The sequence below is a fragment of the Monodelphis domestica genome, chromosome 2 (genome assembly GCF_027887165.1).
Source record: "Monodelphis domestica isolate mMonDom1 chromosome 2, mMonDom1.pri, whole genome shotgun sequence".
Lineage (NCBI taxonomy): Eukaryota > Metazoa > Chordata > Mammalia > Didelphimorphia > Didelphidae > Monodelphis > Monodelphis domestica.
Window position 1 is genome coordinate 481,330,762 of NC_077228.1, and position 19,434 is coordinate 481,350,195.

A 19,434-nucleotide genomic window follows, 5' to 3' on the forward strand; every position below is an offset into this window, starting at 1 on the left:
AATAAATTAATTAAAATTTAAAAAAATAAAAAATAAAAATAAAACAACTTCCACATCCTTTTGGAAGGTGATAAAAACAAAACTCATTACAAATATGTTTAATCATGCAACCAAATTCACACATTTGACATGGTTCCCCTTCAAAGAAAGAAATAGAAATAAAAAACTAAGTTTTTCAAAGTTGAAAAAAATAAAATAAAAATCAAGCCTCTCCTTTGCAATTCAATTCCTCCAAACTCTGGGTTCTGTAAGGGTTCACTCAGCAACCAGTAACATCTCATTTCCTTTGCATCTTCATGTAGACCTTCATTGACACTAGGTTGGGTCAGGGCGAAATCATAGTCTAAACCTGAATGTTACTAAACTATAAGATTATGGGTATAATCTCTTACACTCATGCCCTTAGGTGGTTTCACTTCCCTGTTTACCGGCACTCCACATTTTGATGGATTCACTTGGGTGTCTACATGACGCATTGAATCAAAATTTATTTCCCCAAAAGGTTTTAATTGAAATCACAGTCTAACATCCTCTTCTCACCCATGGTGGCATGTTTTCACATCAGCATTTGCTGTGGACCAAGAAATTTCAATTAAATGCCTTCCCACCCCTGATTTTACCTCAGTTTTTCCTCTAGTCCATTTAGGACCAAATGAGTGGGGTTATTCAAATTACCCAGCATTACTGCCTGTGTTTTCCTTGTATTCCCAGCACTTGGCACATAGTAGGCATTAATAAATCTTGTTGACACATGGTTTAAGCCAGGAATTGTCAAGTACTCCTTGATAGGTCTATGCATCGAAGAGAAAAATTGGCAATTCCTGTTGGATCTTTATATTCCACACCTTCCTTGGTAGTGATATACCAGTATAAATTAGGAGAGTTTTATAGGGAAGCAACACAGAAGGATTAATAAACAAATACTTGGTTTTATTTAATAGAGAGGAGAGGTTAGGGAAAGGAGGGAGAGGGGGGAAGGAAATCTTAAACCTTAAACTCTTAATGTAAAATCATAACTAATAATCCTATCTTCCTACACTAAAATCCTAAAGGCCAGTCCAACAGAGATCTTACATATAGAGTCCTTGACAGGCAATTGTTGATATCCAGATGGAGGTCTGCTGAGGTCCAGAGATGGCAGAAGTCTTCCTCAATCTTCCCCTTAGTCCACCTAAGAGTATTGGGAAACTTCTGTTTACTCTTGATTGAAGGTCTGCTTGTCCAAGGTCCAGTGAAGTCCAGGAGAGAGATAAGATTTTCCACTATCAGGTTTCCCTGTCAGCTCCCAATCCAGCTGGGACAAGCTGTCTCTCCAACATCTCTGGAATCTTCCCCTGAAGCTCTGAAGATTCTGTCTTGAGGACTTGTCAATCATGCTTATGCACTTCCATTGCAACAGTAGTTAGTCCCCAAAAGCGAGTGGCAGTGCCTTCTTTTGCTCTCTTCAATGTACTTCCATTTCTAACCCTCTTTGTGAATTTAAGGGAGAAGTCGTTTTTGTTTGTATTCCTCAAAAAAGTTTTTTATTAGTAACTAAGCAAACACAGGATTCCAATTTTTGCCTGGAAGAGAACTTAAAAGTCATCTTATTCTACCATCTCATTTTACAAATCAGGAAACAGAGACCTAGAGATGTTAAATGACTTTTCCAAGGTCACATAGATGATAAAAGACAGAGAAAGAATTTTAACTTAGATCTTCTGACTTCAAATCCTCTATTAATAATAAATTAAGGAAAAATAAACTTATAGAGGATAGAATTACTAAATTATATAACATGGGAATCAAAAACTGAAATGCTTAACCCAGTCATAGAAGCTGGCACATACTTCCTTGGCTACCTGGCCCTATTTCCACCCTAAAGGGTTACAATACCATGAAAATAATTCTAGCCTATGTGTCAGCATCCATTGTAGGAAATTAAGAGGTATTGAAAATCTATGCATACGTGTATACTGTGGATCAAATTGCTTATTCTCTCAAGAAAGGGGGAAGGAAGAGAAGGAGAGAATGTAGAAGTCAAAATTTTAGAAAGTAAATATTAGAAATTGTTTTTACATGTAATTATCACCTCTATTATCTAACATTGTACTAGAAATACTAGCAGTAGCAATTAGAGAAGAAAAAGAAATTAAAGGTATTAAAATAGGCAATGAGGAGACCAAGCTATCACTCTTTGCAGATGATATGATGGTCTACTTAAAGAGACCAAGAGAATCAACTAAAAAGCTAATCGAAATAATCAACAACTTTAGTAAAGTAGCAGGATATAAAATAAACCCACATAAGTCATCAGCATTTCTATATATCTCCAACCCATTTCAGCAGCAAGAATTAGAAAGAGAAATTCCATTTAAAATCACCCTAGACAATATAAAATATTTAGGAATCTATCTGCTGAGACAAACACAGGAACTATATGAACACAACTACAAAACACTCTCCACACAATTAAAAATAGATCTAAACAACTGGAAAAACATTAACTGATCATGGGTAGGATGAGGTAGCATAATAAAAATGACAGTCCTACGCAAATTAATTTACTTATTTAGTGCCATAACCATTGAACTACCAAAAAACTTTTTTACTGAATTAGAAAAAAAAAACATAGCAAAGTTCATTTGGAAGAACAAAAGATCAAGGATATCCACGGAAATAATGAAAAAAATGTGAAGGAAGGTGGCCTTGCAGTCCCAGATCTCAAACTATTCTATAAGGCAGTGGTCATCAAAACAATATGGCTAAGAGACAGAAGGGAGAATCAGTGGAATAGACTTGGGGTAAGTGAACTCAACAAGACAGTCTGTGATAAGCCCAAAAATCCCAGCTTTTGGGACAAAAATCCACTATTTGATAAAAACTGCTGGGAAAATTGGAAGACAGTATGGGAGAGATTGGGTTTGGATCAACATCTCACACCCTACACCAAGATAAACTCAGAATGGGTGAATGACTTGAACATAAAGAAGGAACCTATAAGTAAATTAGGTGAACACAGAATAGTATACATGTTAGAACTTTGAGAAAGGAAATATTTTAAGACCAAGCAAGAGTTAGAAAAAATCACAAAATGTAAAATAAATAATTTTGATTACATTAAATTAAAAAGGGTTTGTACAAACAAAACCAGTGCAACCAAAATTAGAAGGGAAGCAACAAATTGGGAAAAAATCTTCATAATAAAAAACTCTGACAAAGGTCTAATTACTCATATTTATAAAGAGCTAAATCAATTGTACAAAAAATCAAGCCATTCCTCCATTGATAAATGGACAAGGGACATGAATAGGCAATTTTCAGACAAAAAAATCAAAACCATTAATAAGCACATGAAAAAGTATTCTAAATCTCTTATAATCAGAGAGATGCAAATCAAAACAATTCTGAGGTATCACCTCACAACTAGCAGATTGACTAACATGACAGCAAAGGAAAGTAATGAATGTTGGAGGGGATGTGGCAAAGTTGGGACATTAATGCATTGCTGGTGGAGTTGTGAATTGACCCAGCCATTCTGGAGGGCAATTTGGAACTATGCCCAAAGGGTGCTAAAAGACTGTCTGCCCTTTGATCCAGCCATAGCACTGCTGGGTTTGTACTCCAAAGAGATAATAAGGAAAAAAACTTATACAAAAATATTCATAGCTGTGTTCTTTGTGGTGGCAAAAAATTGGAAAATGAGGGGATGCCCTCCAATTGGGGAATGGCTGAACAAATTGTGGTATCTGTTTGTGATGGAATACTATTGTGCTCAAAGGAATAATTAACTGGAGGAATTCCATGTGAACTGGAACAACCTCCAGGAAGTGATGCAGAGTGAAAGGAGCAGAACCAGGAGAACATTGCACACAGAGACTGCTACACTGGTACAATCGAATGTAATGGATTTCTCCATTAGTGGCAATTCAGTGATCCTGAACAACTCAGAGGTATCTATGAGAAAGGACACTATCCACATTCAGAGGAAAAACTGTGGGAGCAGAAGCACAGAAGAAAAACAACTGCTTGATTACATGGGTTGAGGGGATAAGACTGGGGATATAGACTCTAAATGATCATCCTAATGCAAACATCAACAACATGAAAATGGGTTTTGATCAAGGACACATGTAAAACCCAGTAGAATTGCACATCAGCTACAGGAAGGGGAAGGGGGAGGACAAGAATATTATTCTTGTAACCAAGGAATAATGTTCTAAATTGACTACTTAAATAATATTTTTTTAAAAAATTAATACAAAGTTTATTGGAAAAAATTCTCCAAATCACTAACTAGAAAAATGCAAACTAAAGCAACTTTACCCCCCTACCAGTCAGATTAACAAAGCTAACAAAAAAAGGGAAATGATAATTATTGGAGGGCTAGGAGGGACCAGGCATATTAATGCACTGTTGATAGAGATATGAATTTATCCAATCACTCTGGAAAGGAATTTGGAACTATGCCCCCCAAATTACTAAACTATATTTGACCTTTAACCCAATCCTATACCCTGAAGAAATCAAAGAAAAAAGAAAAGATTCTAAATATCAAAAATAGTTATAGCAGAAGGTTTTATGGTGACAAAAAAGCAATTGGAAATTAAGGGATAACCATCATTTGGGGGAGTGACTGAACAAATTATTGTATGTGAATGAAATAGAATATAATAATTTTCTACAGAAATTTACCTGGTGTAAGTCACTTAATAAAACAAGAGGACTCAAAGAGCCTAAAAACTACCCTGGTTTTGAACAATTTGTCAAGTGGAAAGATATGACATTAAGAGCAACAGTGACAGAACATAAACTCAATATAAGTTGACCATAAAGTTCAGTATAAGAATGGTGGGAGATTATGGGTAGTGTTAAAAGGAGTTTCTTAATCTCTCCCTCTGTCTCTTTAAGAGGTGGGGAAGAGAGCAGAAGGACAGGCTTCTGTGAGAGTTAGCCAGAGCTGAAGATTCCGTTACCTAGGAGACAATATATATAAGGAAGGGATCAGTTAACAGTTGAGGGGCTTTTACTTCTGGACCTGGAGGAAGCAGGAGGTCAGTTTGGGTTTCTCAATTAAAAATATCATTGATTTCCTTTGCAATCCTATGTATTTTATTTTATACAGTTTAAAACATTATTCTGAGAAGAGGTCCATCAGTTTCACCAAAGTACCAAAGGGGCCTGTGATACAAAATAAAGTTTAAGAATCCTTCTCATTTTCTTCCCCCCCACACCCTTTTTAATTTTTTCCCAATAATATTCTATTTTCTTCTAATTATATGCAAAAATAATTTCTAATATTCATTTTCTAAAATTTTGACCTCCACATTCACTCCTCTTCCTTCCTTCCTTCCCTCTCTCCTAAGAGAATAAAAAATTTGATCCACATTATACACATAGTAAATGCTGACAGATGGGATAGAGAAATTAATTTAAGGAGGTCATAAGTTATTTGTTATTTAGTTATTAGTATAGATAGGTAGGTAGTGAATCAATTTAGGCAGTGTAGGTAGTTTAGGTCTGATCTGCCCAGGCAGAAGAACCTATCCTTGAGGGCAGAATAGGGTTTTTTAGAAATTTTAGTTAGGATTAGGAATTTAGGTATAGTCACAAGGTATTAGAGTAATAATCTCTCTTTCCTCCTTTCTATTTTCTATCAGTACTTCTCAAATTAAACTAAGTGTTTTATCAAGTTGCTCTCCTCACTTCTGTCAAACTCCTACCAACTAACCCTTACAGTAGTATTGCCTCATAAAGGGCAGTGGTTAATGATAGCTAGAGATCTGACCTTGAAGTTGTAAGTGTTCAAGTCTCCCCTCTGACAAGAATTGTCTGCTTAACCCTAAAAGTCACTTAACTTCTCAATGTTACAGGCAATTCTTTAACATTATAAGTTGCAGAACAGTAGTTGTTAAGATGAGGGAGGGAAATCTCTTCTGGTTTTTTTGCTCCTCACCTAAAGCAATTGAAAGGACACCACTAATGCCCAACCCACTAACCTACTTTCTCTGCTCTATAAAACTTTTATGAAAAATAATCTATACAGTCAAGGGAAATTTTTAGGAGAAAAAGATATTAGAAAGGATAGATTAGATTTCCTCAAGCAAAGTTTCTTGCAAGACCACATTTACTATTACATAAATGAAATGAAAGATGTAAAGAATACAATACCCCCAAACAATGGTTATTTGTTTAATTATGAAAAAAGAGTTGATTTATCAAATCAAAACACCTTTTTAAAGGCTCTCCTTCAACCAGGATCGTTCATACATATGTCAAAATCATATATTATTTGAAAGATGTAACAGAGATAAGTTTGTTCAATGATTCTTTGATTATTAAAAGAAGGAATGGCATAGAATAGGTAGGTGTAGTATAACAAAAGATGTTAATGTCATTGGATTGTAGGAAATCCAGAACAGAGTTTAAGGTTGAAGAGGAATTCCTATTGATAATGGGGTGATCCTATGTGTTCCTCTTTGTGGATGATACTGTGATGACTACTTTAAGCCTGAAACACTTAGATCCAACATATCTAAAGACTTTGGTATATCTCACTGCACAGAAAAAAAACAAGTGGATGAAGAATGTCTATTGTCCAGAATACTTATATGGTATATAGTTGGATGTATAAATAGGCTTAATCATTATAAAGCCTGAATAAGAACACATCAATTTATGTAAAAAAGAGGTATATATGAGCCTAGAATTGAACAGTATCACAGACCTAGCACCTCAAGATCTCCCAGTCACGTACTCCAATCACTCATTCTACCAATGAGGAAACTGAGCCCCCATATTGACTTGTTCAACATCATTTGCCCAAAATGTAGTAAGTGCATCAGAGAAAGCATTTGAACCCATGCTGCCTCATTAGGAAGAAGAAAGAAGACTGTTTAACCTTTGAAAAACTGCAATGTTGTCTTAATGACCTCAACTCTTTGTCCAAGGGTTGTGCAACCTGATTTCTCTGTCCACCTCCTCTCTGCCACTACAGGACAATGTTTGTTCTCCCACAGGGCCTTAAGTCCCAACGTGGCTCCCTAGGTGTGCCAGCAAGTATCTTTAGGGCCCAGAAGGTATAGTTCTGGAGAACTCTTCCCCTACCCTTCCCCAAACCACACTGCCCAGTTTCTACTAAATGCTGGACCCACCTCCCCTTATCTACCTAAAGTAGTTCAGAATTCCATTCTGCTTAGACTTTCAGACCTCCTGCCTCCTTCCCAATACTTACTGGACAAGGTCCATCTACCTTGCCACTGCTCCTCAAGACCACCCACTCCCATGTATTCCCAATACTAAGGACCATCTAGCTTTTCCATCCACTCTCAGGATGACTGTACCTTCCTCTCATATGTCATCTCCCATCATGAGAATGTGAGCACTTTCATAGTAACTAACTCCTTTTTCGATTTGAGGTCAGCGTGCTTAGTAGGTGCTTTAATGAATATTTTTCTATCCCATAGGTCTGTCTCCCACAACTGAATTTTCCCGAGGTGCTAGAATTAGGGCTCTGGGTTTTTTTGAGTCCTAATTTGATCATCTGTAAAAAGTGTGCTAATACACTTACTACTTAACACAGATTTTTTTATGAAGAAAGTGTTTTGATATCTTAATATGCTATAGAGGTGGGAGTGGTTGTTGCTTCTGCTATTACCTAAAATATTTCCCTAGAGAGAAAATGGGTCTGGGAACTCAGGTTTAATTCTATGTAATTAAAAAATATATACCATGTGTTTGTTTCAGGTATTTATTGAAGAGGCACAATTCCCACAAAGACCCAATATAGCCTTGGTGTCTTGTCCGTCTCTTTCAAGGCCAATCGCAGCATTTGCAGCTCTCATTAAATACAAGGCCATCGGCACATCTTTTGGCCACCGTATTACCATGGGCACACTCAAAAAACCTAGATGGATCATCTGGATCAGCATAGATTCCATCAGCTTTGCCCTCACAGAAGGTACTGGGCGGTGTTGGCTTAGGAGGGTCTGGCGTAACACAGCCTAGACAGCAAAAAAGGAGAAACCCTTAGGGACCATCCAAGAAGTCCTTTAGGAGACCATCACTGACATAGCGCTGGAGAGTCATCTCAGTGTTGCTGCTGGACAGGATCCTACTCTGGGGGAAATGACCAGCCTTGCAGATAACCACTTAGTCCTTTTTCTAAGTGGAGTAACATGTTTATTTCATTCATTTTACTCTCTGGGAAGGAGACACACACACACATTATGGATTTGTAGAGGCAATATTGCATGGTATAATAGTTATCTAAGTGTGGTCCATAAGGCTTTTAGAGGGTCAGTGAAATCAAAACTGTTCTCATAATAACACTGATGCATTTTAATTTCTAATATGGCAAATATAGATATAGTCCACAGAACTAAAAGTTCTTTGGCAGTGGGTCCTGAGTCCTTGACTAGATAAATTAACTTTTAAAAAAAGAATTTAAAGAGTCTTGAGATAAAAAAAAAATTTAAGAACTATAGGGATAGTGGACTGGTCACCAAACTTAAAGCCAGCAAGCTTTGGGTTCAAGTGTCTTCTTAGACAGACTTATTGTGTGACACTGGGCAAGGAAACTCTCTGAGCCTTAGTCCTTTCATCTGTAAGATAGAAATAATAATCATTCCTACCTTGCAGCATTAATATGAGGCTCAAATGAAATAACATTTGTAAAATACTTTATCAATCTTAAAATGACATAAATGTCTGTTGTTTTAATTATTTTTTTAACTGTCTATTGATTCCAAGACAGAAGAGCAGTAAAGGTTAGGCAATGGAAGTTGTGACTTGTCCAGGGTTACACAGCTAGGAGGTGTCTGAGGTCAAATTTTAATCCAGAACCTCCCATCTCTAGGCTTGGCTCTCAATACACTGAACCATCTAGCTGCCCCAATTATTATTATTATTTAGTATTTGTTATAACCTGATTTGATGGATAGAAAGTTGGCTCCAAGTCAAAAAGATCTGAGATCAAATTCTACTTCTGACGCACTGGTTGGATGACACTGGAAAAGCCAATGAATTTCTCTGTGATCTAAGCAGCTCTCTAAAACTAGATGACAGTATAGACGCTTCTCTGCTTTGGAAGAGGTGGTTTCCTCACTGGGAGCTCCCAAAGGTCAGATTTTTTTTTAATTGCAAAGGTGAGTTAGGTAAGCAGTGACTGTTCTTAACTAGCAAAGAGAAGTATCCATAAACTGCATTCCAACAGAATGAAGGTTCCATGACAGCACTGATGACTTTGGTTTGGTGGGACTTCTTTCTTCATGGGGACTTTTCCCCCTTGTTTTCCCAGCACCTTGCACAGTGCCTTGCACATATAAGCATGCCTGAATGGGCATTTCCATATCTATTAGAATGTGAGCTCTTTTAAAGAAAGAACTATCTGATCCTTTTACATTCTTAAAAATTATTAAAGATCCCTTCTCTAAGAGCTTTTATTTGTCTGAGTTAAAACTATATTGCTATATTAGAAATTAAAATGCATTAGTATTATTAGGAAAATAGTTTTGACTTCACAGACCCCCTCAGGAAAATGAGTCTTCTTGATTTGAGGCCTGGTGCTCTACACACTATGGTACCATTTAGCTGCCCTCATATCCATATGGTATTTAATAAATATTTAATTTAAATTAATTTAATTAAATTTTAATTTTAATTTAATTAAAAATTTAATAAATAAATAAATAAATAAATAAAATAGATATTAAAAAACGAATAAAGAAGGTACAGGTAGGTGGCTCATTAGATAGAGAACTAAGAATGATGTTGGGAGGACTTTGGTTCAAATCTGGCCTCAGACACTTCCTAGCTGTGTGACCATGGACAAGTCACTTAAACTCCATTTGCCTAGCCCTTGTCCTTCTGTCTTAGAGTTGTCACTAAGACAGAAAGTAAGGGGTTAAGAAGAGGAATGAAACACCACACTATTTCAAAATGAGTTTTATGCTTAGATCAAGGAAGGAGATATCCTACTGTAGTCTTCACAAGGTCAGATTCCATCTGGAATCTGGGGTTCAGTTCAGTTGCTAACAAATAGAGTTGTCCAAAACCAGTATCGTCACCTTTTGGGGTAATGAACTCTCCTTAAATTGTTCCCACAGATATGGAAGGACCACTTGTTAGGGCTATTACAGAGAGAAATTCATGCATGTGGGGAGAAGTTATACTGGATGATCTCTAGGATCCCTTCCAATTCTGGGATCCTGTGAATGTTTCACATATTTACCTGGTGTTTCTAGCCCAAGCAGAGACTTGAGGTTGGAGAGGAGGGGATAGGATCCCTCACCACAAAAAGTACCCAAGAAATCATCAAGGTCCAGGGCCCAAACCATGGCACCACCAAACCCATTTTCTTTCAGAAATTCTACCTATAAGACAAGCATATAATCAATCCATTAACACAATATTTAAAAGGTACCTACTACTTTATGTAGCCAGAACTATCTTGGTGTACAAGAAGAGAGACTCCTTAATGTCAATTCAGGGGAATAAATACAGTCTATTCAAGAGGATCTTGACTTAATAAGGGAATATTAAAAGATAGAACTATCCATGCTATATTTTTTATTTCTACCAGATCTCCCAGGAATTATTCCCTATTTAAGCAGAACTAGCTTTTGATGGCTTACTACTACAATGACTGTCAACCTGTGATGCATACCTAGGAAGACTTGAGGCAAGTGATTGCATGAGTAAATATGCTGACTTTCACCGCCATATAAGCTTCCACAACACCTGTGAACAGTAGCCACCAATGACCAATGCAGGTACTTGTGTATTTATTAGAAACGTTCTCCTGCTCCTGCTTTCTCTCTTAAAATGAACTCATTCAAGGATAAGTCATTCCTAGCACCAACATGACTTGGACAAGCAATGAAGAGAAGAAATCAGTGCTATTATTCTGCTAACTTTGATCCCTGCTTGCACTGGAAATCTTTCCAAGTATTCCATGAACTAGACAGTAGACTTGACTAGATGGTCTTTTGTGTCCTTTCCATTTCTAAGATTCTATATCTGTATCTTTTCCTTATTATTTAAGTCCCATAGTGCCCCCACTCAATTTCATAACTTGATGACTTACCTTGTGCTTATAGCTCTCAATGTTGTCATATCCAACCCACTCATTTCCCTTGTAAGCATAAGGAACCTTCTGGTCTTCAATCCATGCTGTGGTCGCTTCAGGTAAGAAGGTGCAGATCTAACCAGAGAGTCCAAGTTAGCAATTCCTGCAGTTAGCCTAGAGCCATGGAGTCCCTTGAATCCAGGGGAAACGCATGGGCAATCAGTGGCTATTTTGGATTCTCTTACCACCATGAGAGGATAAAGGTCATTCTAGATGGATACATGAAGCACCCAAGTAAGAGAATGGCAAATTTACATTCTCTCAATTTATAAATCAACAGCTAAAGGGCAGCTGTTAGTAAAAAATACTAACCTCTAACCCACTAATCTCTCTCTCAATCTCTCTCTCCATCTCTCAATATCTCTCTGTCTCTGTCTCTGTCTCTCTCACTCTCTCTCTCTTTCTCTCCCCCCCCCCCAAATGTGTGCAGCTATGCCTGAAGATGGGAAATCCTGGGTTTGAATGTGACTTTCAGACACTTACCAGCTGTGTTACCCTATGTTACACTTAATGCCCACTGCTTAGTTCTTACTGCTCTTCTGTTTTGGAATCAATACTGAGTATTGATTCTACAGAAGATAAAGATTTTTTTTAAATGTGTGTACATCCAGAGGAAGAACTGTGGGAGCAGAAACACAGAAGAAAAACAACTGCTTGATCCTATGAGTTAATGGGGATATGATTGGGGATGTAGATTCTAATGATCACCCTAGCGCAAATATTAATAATATGAAAATAGGTCTTGATCAATGACATATGTAAAACCCAGTGGAATTGCTCATTGGCTATGGGACAGGGGTGTGAGGAGGGGAGGGAAAGAACATCAATCATGTAACCATGGAACATTTTTCTTAATTAATCAGTAAAATTAAATTTTAAAAAATATGTTCAGCCAGTGATCATCTACCCCTTTACACCTCTCACACAGAAAAATTCCAGACTAACTTTGCTACTCTGACCAGTTCTTGAATGAACATAATTTTTCCCTCATCGTTTTAGCAAAGGGAAGCTGAGGAAAGGAGGGAGTTCTTCTGCCTGGAGGCCCTTTGATGATGTGACTAACAAAAAGAAAGAGAATTATTGGAAGATTTTTCAGTTATTTTCCCATAAGGGCTTAGAATTTCAACTCAAGCTCCTGTTAAAGGCAAGTCAGGTTGGTGCAATCCCTCCATTTCCAAAGATGATCTAGAACCTTCCCCTTCCCATTTTTGGGGAGTCAAGACAGTAGAACCAGAAGGAATATAGGGAAATAAGATCTGTGTCACTTGAATCCATTATATTATCTAACCTAGACTTTCCCTTGGGAAATTACCTCATAATAGGCCCAGAATCCAGCTTCCCGGGTATAGGGCCCCACAGAGCCTGCTCCTGAGGCTGGGGCCCCCACAGACACATCAGAGGAAGTGAGCCTCATGGTACGTCCATAGGTGGGGAACCCCATGATGAGTTTTTCTGCAGGGACCCCATTGTCTCTCCAGTATTTCATGGCAAATGCCTGTAAGAACATCCAGTTTAAGGCTCAGGAATAAGTTACCTCACCTTTCCCCTCCCTCCCGGAAGGAGAAACATGGTCAACTTCAAGTCTTACACTGTTGAAGTAGATAAAGTCACCGTGGTCAGTAGAGCCCTGATACAGGGGGCTGTTATGTCCTGTGACTGTGTCCCAGCCGCCATGGAAGTCATAGGTCATCACACTGATGAAGTCCAGGAGTCTGGCAAACATGAGTACTGAAAATATTACTTGTGGTTGTATAATTGCATCAAATCTTGGCACTAAAAAGGACCTTAATGATTATCTAGTTCTCTGTCCCTTCCCATGTAAGTTTCCTCATGGCTATATAGGACACATAGATGCCCAGTTTCTGCTTTTTCCAAACATGAATATAATGGGTATCAACCAGTCTAACACTTAACACACGATCATTCAGTCTTTCCCTGAAGACCTTTAGTGAAGAGGAAGACGCCCATTCCATTCTAAGATAGTTGTAATCATTAGAAATCACTTTCTAAATTTAGTGTAAATTTGCCTTTTATAACAGCATATACCTCTGTTACATTATTAACCCTCTGGACTGAATGGTCTAGAGAGAGTCCAAGCTAATTCTTGTGTTTTCAAGTAGTCATTGAAACACAGATGCTGATGGAATTGGGAACAGCTATTAACAGCTGGAAAGTCATACCTCTCAGCTAGTTCAACAACATAGTAAAAGTGGGGAGCGAGGCTCAAGCATGTTTTAAAGGTGGGTTTAAAATGGAGCGTGACGAAAAACACTAGGCCTCCACATCTAAAAAGGAGGAAGGGAAGGAAGGAAGGAAGGAAGGAAGGAAGGAAGGAAGGAAGGAAGGAAGGAAGGAAGGAAGGAAGGAAGGAAGGAAGGAAGGAAGGAAGGAAGGAAGGAAGGAAGGAAGGAAGGAAGGAAGGAAGGAAGGAAGGAAGGAAGGAAGGAAGAAGGAAGGAAGGAAGGAAGGAAGGAAGAAGGAAGGAAGGAAGGAAGGAAGGAAGGAAGGAAGGAAGGAAGGAAGGAAGGAAGGAAGGAAGGAAGGAAGGAAGGAAGGAAGGAAGGAAGGAAGGAAGGAAGGAAGGAAGGAAGGAAGGAAGGAAGATTTACACAGAACTAGAATTTTTGTCCTAAATATTTGGCCCCAAGCCTTACACATAGTAAACAAGTATAACTAGGCACTAATTAGTGCAATTAATGAATCCTGGAAAGTGATCACTTGTATTTAAAATAATGCTAGTCAAAACTATAAATGTAAAATATGGTCACTGGTTCTAGCCCAGTTGAAATATGCAATGTGAATTCAAATAACGGGGCCAATAAACAGGATGCATTGTTTATACAAATCAGGACCTAGTTGTTGATATGTTCATTGCACTAGTGTGGTTGAGTTTGTCAGTGCCCTGTGATGGACAGGCCAAGGAGATCAAATTCATGCCCCATTTGTTCTTCTATGCCCAACTCACGCTCCAATCTTGGCAATCTCGTAGCCAGCATCAATGGTCCCTTTGCCAGCAGACACAGCTGCTGAGATAAGCAGTCGGGGTCTGTTTGTGGCTTGGGCTTCAGCCTCAAAAGCTGCTAACATTTCCTGGAGAGAAAACATGATGATTGTGATGATTGATATTCTTGTACAAATGGAGATTTCCCCAAGTTGGATTTGAAGTAGAGTGTTATTTTATAGAAAACAGCCTTCTAGGTAATAATAATAGTTGACATTTACAAAGCATTCTAAGGTTTTCAAATTTCAAAATATACATATTAGCTCATTGGGTCCTTACAACGACTTGATAAAATAGGGACTCCATTTTACATGAGGTAACTACAGCTCAGGGAGGATAAATAATTTGCCCAAGAACACACAGCTACTAAGTACCAGTAACTGGATTAAAACCTGGGTTTTTATCCTGACTTTTAAGTCCATCTCTTTGGCAATGACAATAAGAGCCAATATTTTTATAGCATTTTAAGATTCACACACACTTTCCATACGTGATGTCTTTCTGGGTAATTCATGGGCGCATGGATGGTTCATGTACACATTTAGGTGGTCAGGATGTTTGTTCTCTTCTTGACCTGATGATGTAAGCTCAGCTTTAGGATCTGAATTTTCTGGATAATTGCCTCCAGGTTTCTGCTTTCATTTGGCCATAGGGCTCAGGGGCAAAGGGGGATGTAAGGGGCTCAAATCGTGCAAGGGGTCATACAATTGTTACCTCAATCAGAATAGTGAAGCGCTGCTTATCCTCAGGAGGACTGCCCCGGGATCCTGGGTACTCAAAGTCCAGGTCAATTCCATCAAAACCATACTGCCGGAGATATTCAATCACAGAGTCAATGAAGATCTTACGGTTGCCAGCTGTGGCCACCATGGTGGTGAACCTAGAAAGAAAGAGAGTCATCGAATCATGGAGCTCGAAGGGATCTTAGAAACCATCTCATCCAACCCCCTTCTTATATGACTGAGAAACCTGAGGTCCAGGAGGAAAAGAGATTTTCTCAGGGGTTAATGGTTAATGGCAAAGCTGAGACCAGGACCTAGATCTCCCAGAATTCTCAGTCCAGGATATGGTCATTATGCTTCTTTTTCTCATCTGGACCAAGCTCAGGGGAAGACTACTTAAATAGGCACCATAAATCATACTACTAATTCACATTTCTATAAGCAAAGTTCTTTCCTCCCCAAAGCCCTGTGGGGTAACACAAGTATTATAACTCCCCAATATTTTTCTCATTGGAAAACTGAGAGATTTCATCAGAGAAGTTAAGCAAGTTGCCTACAGTCACACAGCTAGTAAGTATTTGAGCTCTAGTTCAACTCATCTCCTGATCCCAGCTCCAGGACTCCTGCCACTACACCACACTGCCTTTTAGAGAGATGGAAAGGACCAATAGAGTTCCTTGGAATTAAGCAAGTAAAACATCCAATATAATGGCTATCCATCCCTTTTATAAGTCCACTGTTTTTGCCATTCCAGGAATAACATCCTGATTTCCCCTCTTCTGTTCTATCTCATTCACTGTCCTCTTTGGATCCTCATTATCCTTGGGTTCATCATCTTGAAACATCAAAGCTGAGCCTGCCTCCCTCCCCATTCCCCATTTTCCCATTCTGAAACAGGAAAGGTTCTCACTTCTGAGTGCCAAAGTTCCACCCACCAATAGCCAGGAGCGTGACCAGGTTCTCGTTGCTGAGGAAAAAGAACAGAGAGGTAGCAGAAGTCAGTCATCCCCAGAAAATTGTCCTGGAAGCTGCCTACTAGCACATCTCAGACTTCTGGTGGGAAGAGAAAGGATCCAAGAGAGATGTCCAGCCTTCCCTATCAATGGCTAAACCTCAGATTGGAACATCCATTCCTGGAGTTCTTAGCCCACTAAATCACACTACCAAAGTGAGTGGGGAAAGGATTTGGGGGGTAGAGAGAGAATATTTCTGATTCTGCCACCACAAATGTGCATCTACCTTAATAAAAGCATTTACACTCTTCTAGTCCAGGAACAAACTCGGGGGACTCAATCAGACATCAGTAGATGTCTCAGAAACACTTTTTTTTCTTTTTGGGGGGGATCCAAATTATAACAGGATTTAGTTCCTTTTTTAAATCAGGAAAAGGAGGAAGGGGCTTCCCACATGGATTTGACTCCTCCTTCTCTATGCCCACCAATACAGATGGCTTCTCAAGATAATGCCCAGCCACAGGGCTAGATTAGGAGTCATTGACTCTTCTATCCTGTCTGTTTTGTTGGACTTTGCTGTCATTACAATCTCCAGCAGCCTTGGAGGTGACCTAGGTGAGAAGCAACATTTGCAATGATCCATAGCTGGGGTTTCAGTGCTGTGTGGCTACATAAGCAAAATGGTGGCCTGAAGAAAAGATTCAGATAATTCAGATAAGGTCAACCTGTTATTGAAGAAAAAGACGATTGTTTAGCCCACATCACCCAGGTTTTGGAGTTCCCTGACCTGATGCTTTCAGCCTCCCATTCTCTGACATTAATCTTCTTCATTTCATCCACACCGACCCAGGATACAGCCTCAAAGAACAGATTGGGGGTTCAGACTTCCCACAGCGTGCCCTCTCCACCCTCCTCCACTCCTCAGTCCTTTCCCCATCTGATCTAGAAGCTGGCTACTGACTGCTGTTTCAAGGCCTGGAATCTTGGGTAGAGAACGTCATCATTCCACTCATAGGGGGCAATCTTGTTGTTGCTCATGGTGGCAAAGGCGTAGATGAGGTGGGTGCACATACATGGGTCCACATTCTCGGGCATATACTTGGCAGGGTCTGGTCGGTACTGGGACCAGTTAGTAAAATAACACACGAGCTTGAAGGTTGCACCTGGTGAAGAGGAAGAGCAGAAAGCATGACTCCAGGGCCTCCTTCTCAGGGAGTACTTTCTAGAAAGCAGACCCCCAGATTCCCAGCTTAAGAAGGGCTCCGATTTAGGCACATAGGAATTAGAATGGGAAGGAAATTTGGGAATCACCTAATCTCTCCCCAATCACACACAGAATCACAGATTTAGGCTTTGGGCATTAGTCCAGAAATGTTCATCTCTCAAGAGAACAACATTTAGTGAAGTATAGCTCCAAAATCAACAGCTTGCTGAAATTTTCAGTGGTCTCTTTTGTGGTGATCTTCGGAGGCTATTTAATCCAATCCTCTCACTTTACAGATGAGGAAACTGAGGTTCAGAGTTTAAGTAACTTGTCCAAAGTCACACAGGTGGCAGAGATGGGAGTGGAGTTCGTGACCTAGGTGTCTAAGTCAAGAACTCTTTACATTGTCCTCCTCCTCAAGTCAAATGAGTAACAGCTGAGATTTGACCTGGACCTGATCTCCTGTTGACCAAGAGTGGGGTGGGATTGGGTGACAGGTATAGGATATAGCCATTGCCTTCTTGGATCCTTTGCTCCCTACATCCAACTATCATGTCATCATAAAGACAGACCCCCCTAAATCTGGCCTCAGAGACACTTCCTGGCTATGTGACCCTGGGCAAGTCACTTAACCCCCATTGCCTAACCTTTGATGCTCTTCTGTCCTGGAACTCTAAGACAGAGGGTAAGGTTTTTTTGTTGTTTTATTTTTAAAGAGACTGACCCCACCCCCAACCTCACTAGCATTCTTCTCATTATCTACCCCTTCCTCAAGAAGATATACTAAGTCCATGGAGACAGAATAAGTCACTCAGGTGCATCTCTCCCAATGGGTACCTTCTTTTTTTTATTTTTTAAGGATACAGTCTATGTTTATTAGAAGGCGATTCAGGCTTAAGGGTACAAGTGGTAACCAAGAAGGGGTTTCTTTTTTTAATGGGTACCTTCTTAAAGAAACCCCTCTAACCGTCCAAACTACCCTCCATAGGGACTGGGGGGAGGGGACAAAGAAAGAAGCTCATACAAATTGGAATTATAAAAGACCTTATAGAGATCGTCTAACCCATCCATCCATCCCTCATCAGAGACAGGATTATGGATGAGTTGTTCATAATGACTTGGGTGAGCATTAACGGGAATATGTAGACTATCCCTTCCTGCAGCCCCAGCAGGAACTCAGGGAGCCCAGCACCCATGGTTTGCCCATCCCCCCACAAGCTGACTGGTGACTATGGGAGGTGGGAAGGAAGTTACCCTACTTACCAAGCTGCAGCTGCAGCAGCAAGACCAGACCTGCTGAATAAAGGGAAAACCGTGACAGTCTGCTTGCTTTCTTTTTTATTATGAAGATATTTTATTTTACTAATTACACATAAAAAAAATTTCCACATAAGTTTTCCAAAGTGATGTGATCCAAATTGTCTTCTACCTGTCCTGTCTGGGGTGGCCATGGGCTTCCCCTCATACATGGAATAGACCCACTCTCTTTCCATTTCAACTCAGCCCAGTGTAAAAGTCCATCTGTCAGTTCCTCCTGCATAAATGATGCTCATTCTGGACTCTCTACTTGTTACTAGGAATCCTTTCCCACCCTCAAATACCCTGCCACAGAGGCAGCCTGTGTCCCCACATTTTCCATTTATTCTCACGTTTGTCTATCCTGGGCACCCATAAGTCTTTGTAGGCAAGCTCTCTCCTAGATTTGGTTTACGGAGTACTAGAGAGAGCTCCCCAGTTTACGAAGCACTTCCCTTATAGGCAGGACCCTCCACAATTGCCTCCCTTTTACAGATCTGAAGGCTCCAGGCATGAAAAAACTCATCCAGAGTCATGGAGCCCAACTAGCCCAACTCTTCTACTCACTTCTAACTAGCTAATTAACAAGCTAGCCTAAGTCTTCGAATCAACACCTTAAGCTTTTAGGTTAAGGCGCTGCCAGATCTTAACACACTGCTGTTGGTACAGCAAACCCTTTCTTGGCCTTGAAGCCGTGCGTGAGAGACGGAGCCCCAAAGCTCATGAGCCAGGAGCTAAGGGTGGAAGACTCGTCTCCAGCCCAATGCAGTCCACTCTCCTTTACCGATGGAGCAGAACAGCAGAATGGGCCATCTTCTATTTGCTCCAGTCAAAGGGGAGGAAAGGAATCATTTAGGGACTTGAGTGACTTACCAGACCAGAGCAGCATCTTTCCCATTTGCTCTTTGGCCCCAGCCCATAGTCCCACGTTTCCTGGAGCCTTCTATATAGGTGGAGAAAGGGGACCTTATCACGGTGGAAGGCCAACAGCTGTGGACACCCAGGAACTACAACGCACATTTGTTCTGTTCCCAAGAGGCTAGGACTCAGCCTGTTCTTGGGGGTGGTTATTCTGTTGTTTCAGTCATGTCCAAGTCTTCGTGATCTCATTTGGGGTTTTCTTGGCAGAGACACTAGAATGGCGTGATATT

General features: G+C 39.8%; 1 protein-coding gene and 1 long non-coding RNA gene across 2 annotated transcripts; one reads left to right on the forward strand and one right to left on the reverse strand.

Annotated features, from left to right (window-relative positions):
- The first annotated feature begins 4,966 nt into the window (after positions 1-4,966).
- LOC130457507 (uncharacterized) lies at positions 4,967-11,071 on the forward strand. Its single transcript, XR_008916768.1, has 3 exons — positions 4,967-5,033; positions 7,726-7,939; positions 10,562-11,071. It is a non-coding gene; the product is annotated as an uncharacterized LOC130457507 (long non-coding RNA).
- LOC100033119 (acidic mammalian chitinase-like) lies at positions 7,792-19,181 on the reverse strand. The gene is made up of 11 exons (XM_001381962.4): positions 19,157-19,181; positions 18,251-18,280; positions 16,745-16,946; positions 15,741-15,797; positions 14,823-14,988; positions 14,073-14,197; positions 12,696-12,819; positions 12,420-12,602; positions 11,066-11,182; positions 10,211-10,352; positions 7,792-7,982 (listed from the first exon to the last, which is right to left on the reverse strand). Exons 1-11 carry the CDS (start codon positions 19,179-19,181, stop codon positions 7,792-7,794), a joined length of 1,362 nt encoding a protein of 453 aa, XP_001381999.2.
- Between the last annotated feature and the right edge of the window lie 253 nt (positions 19,182-19,434).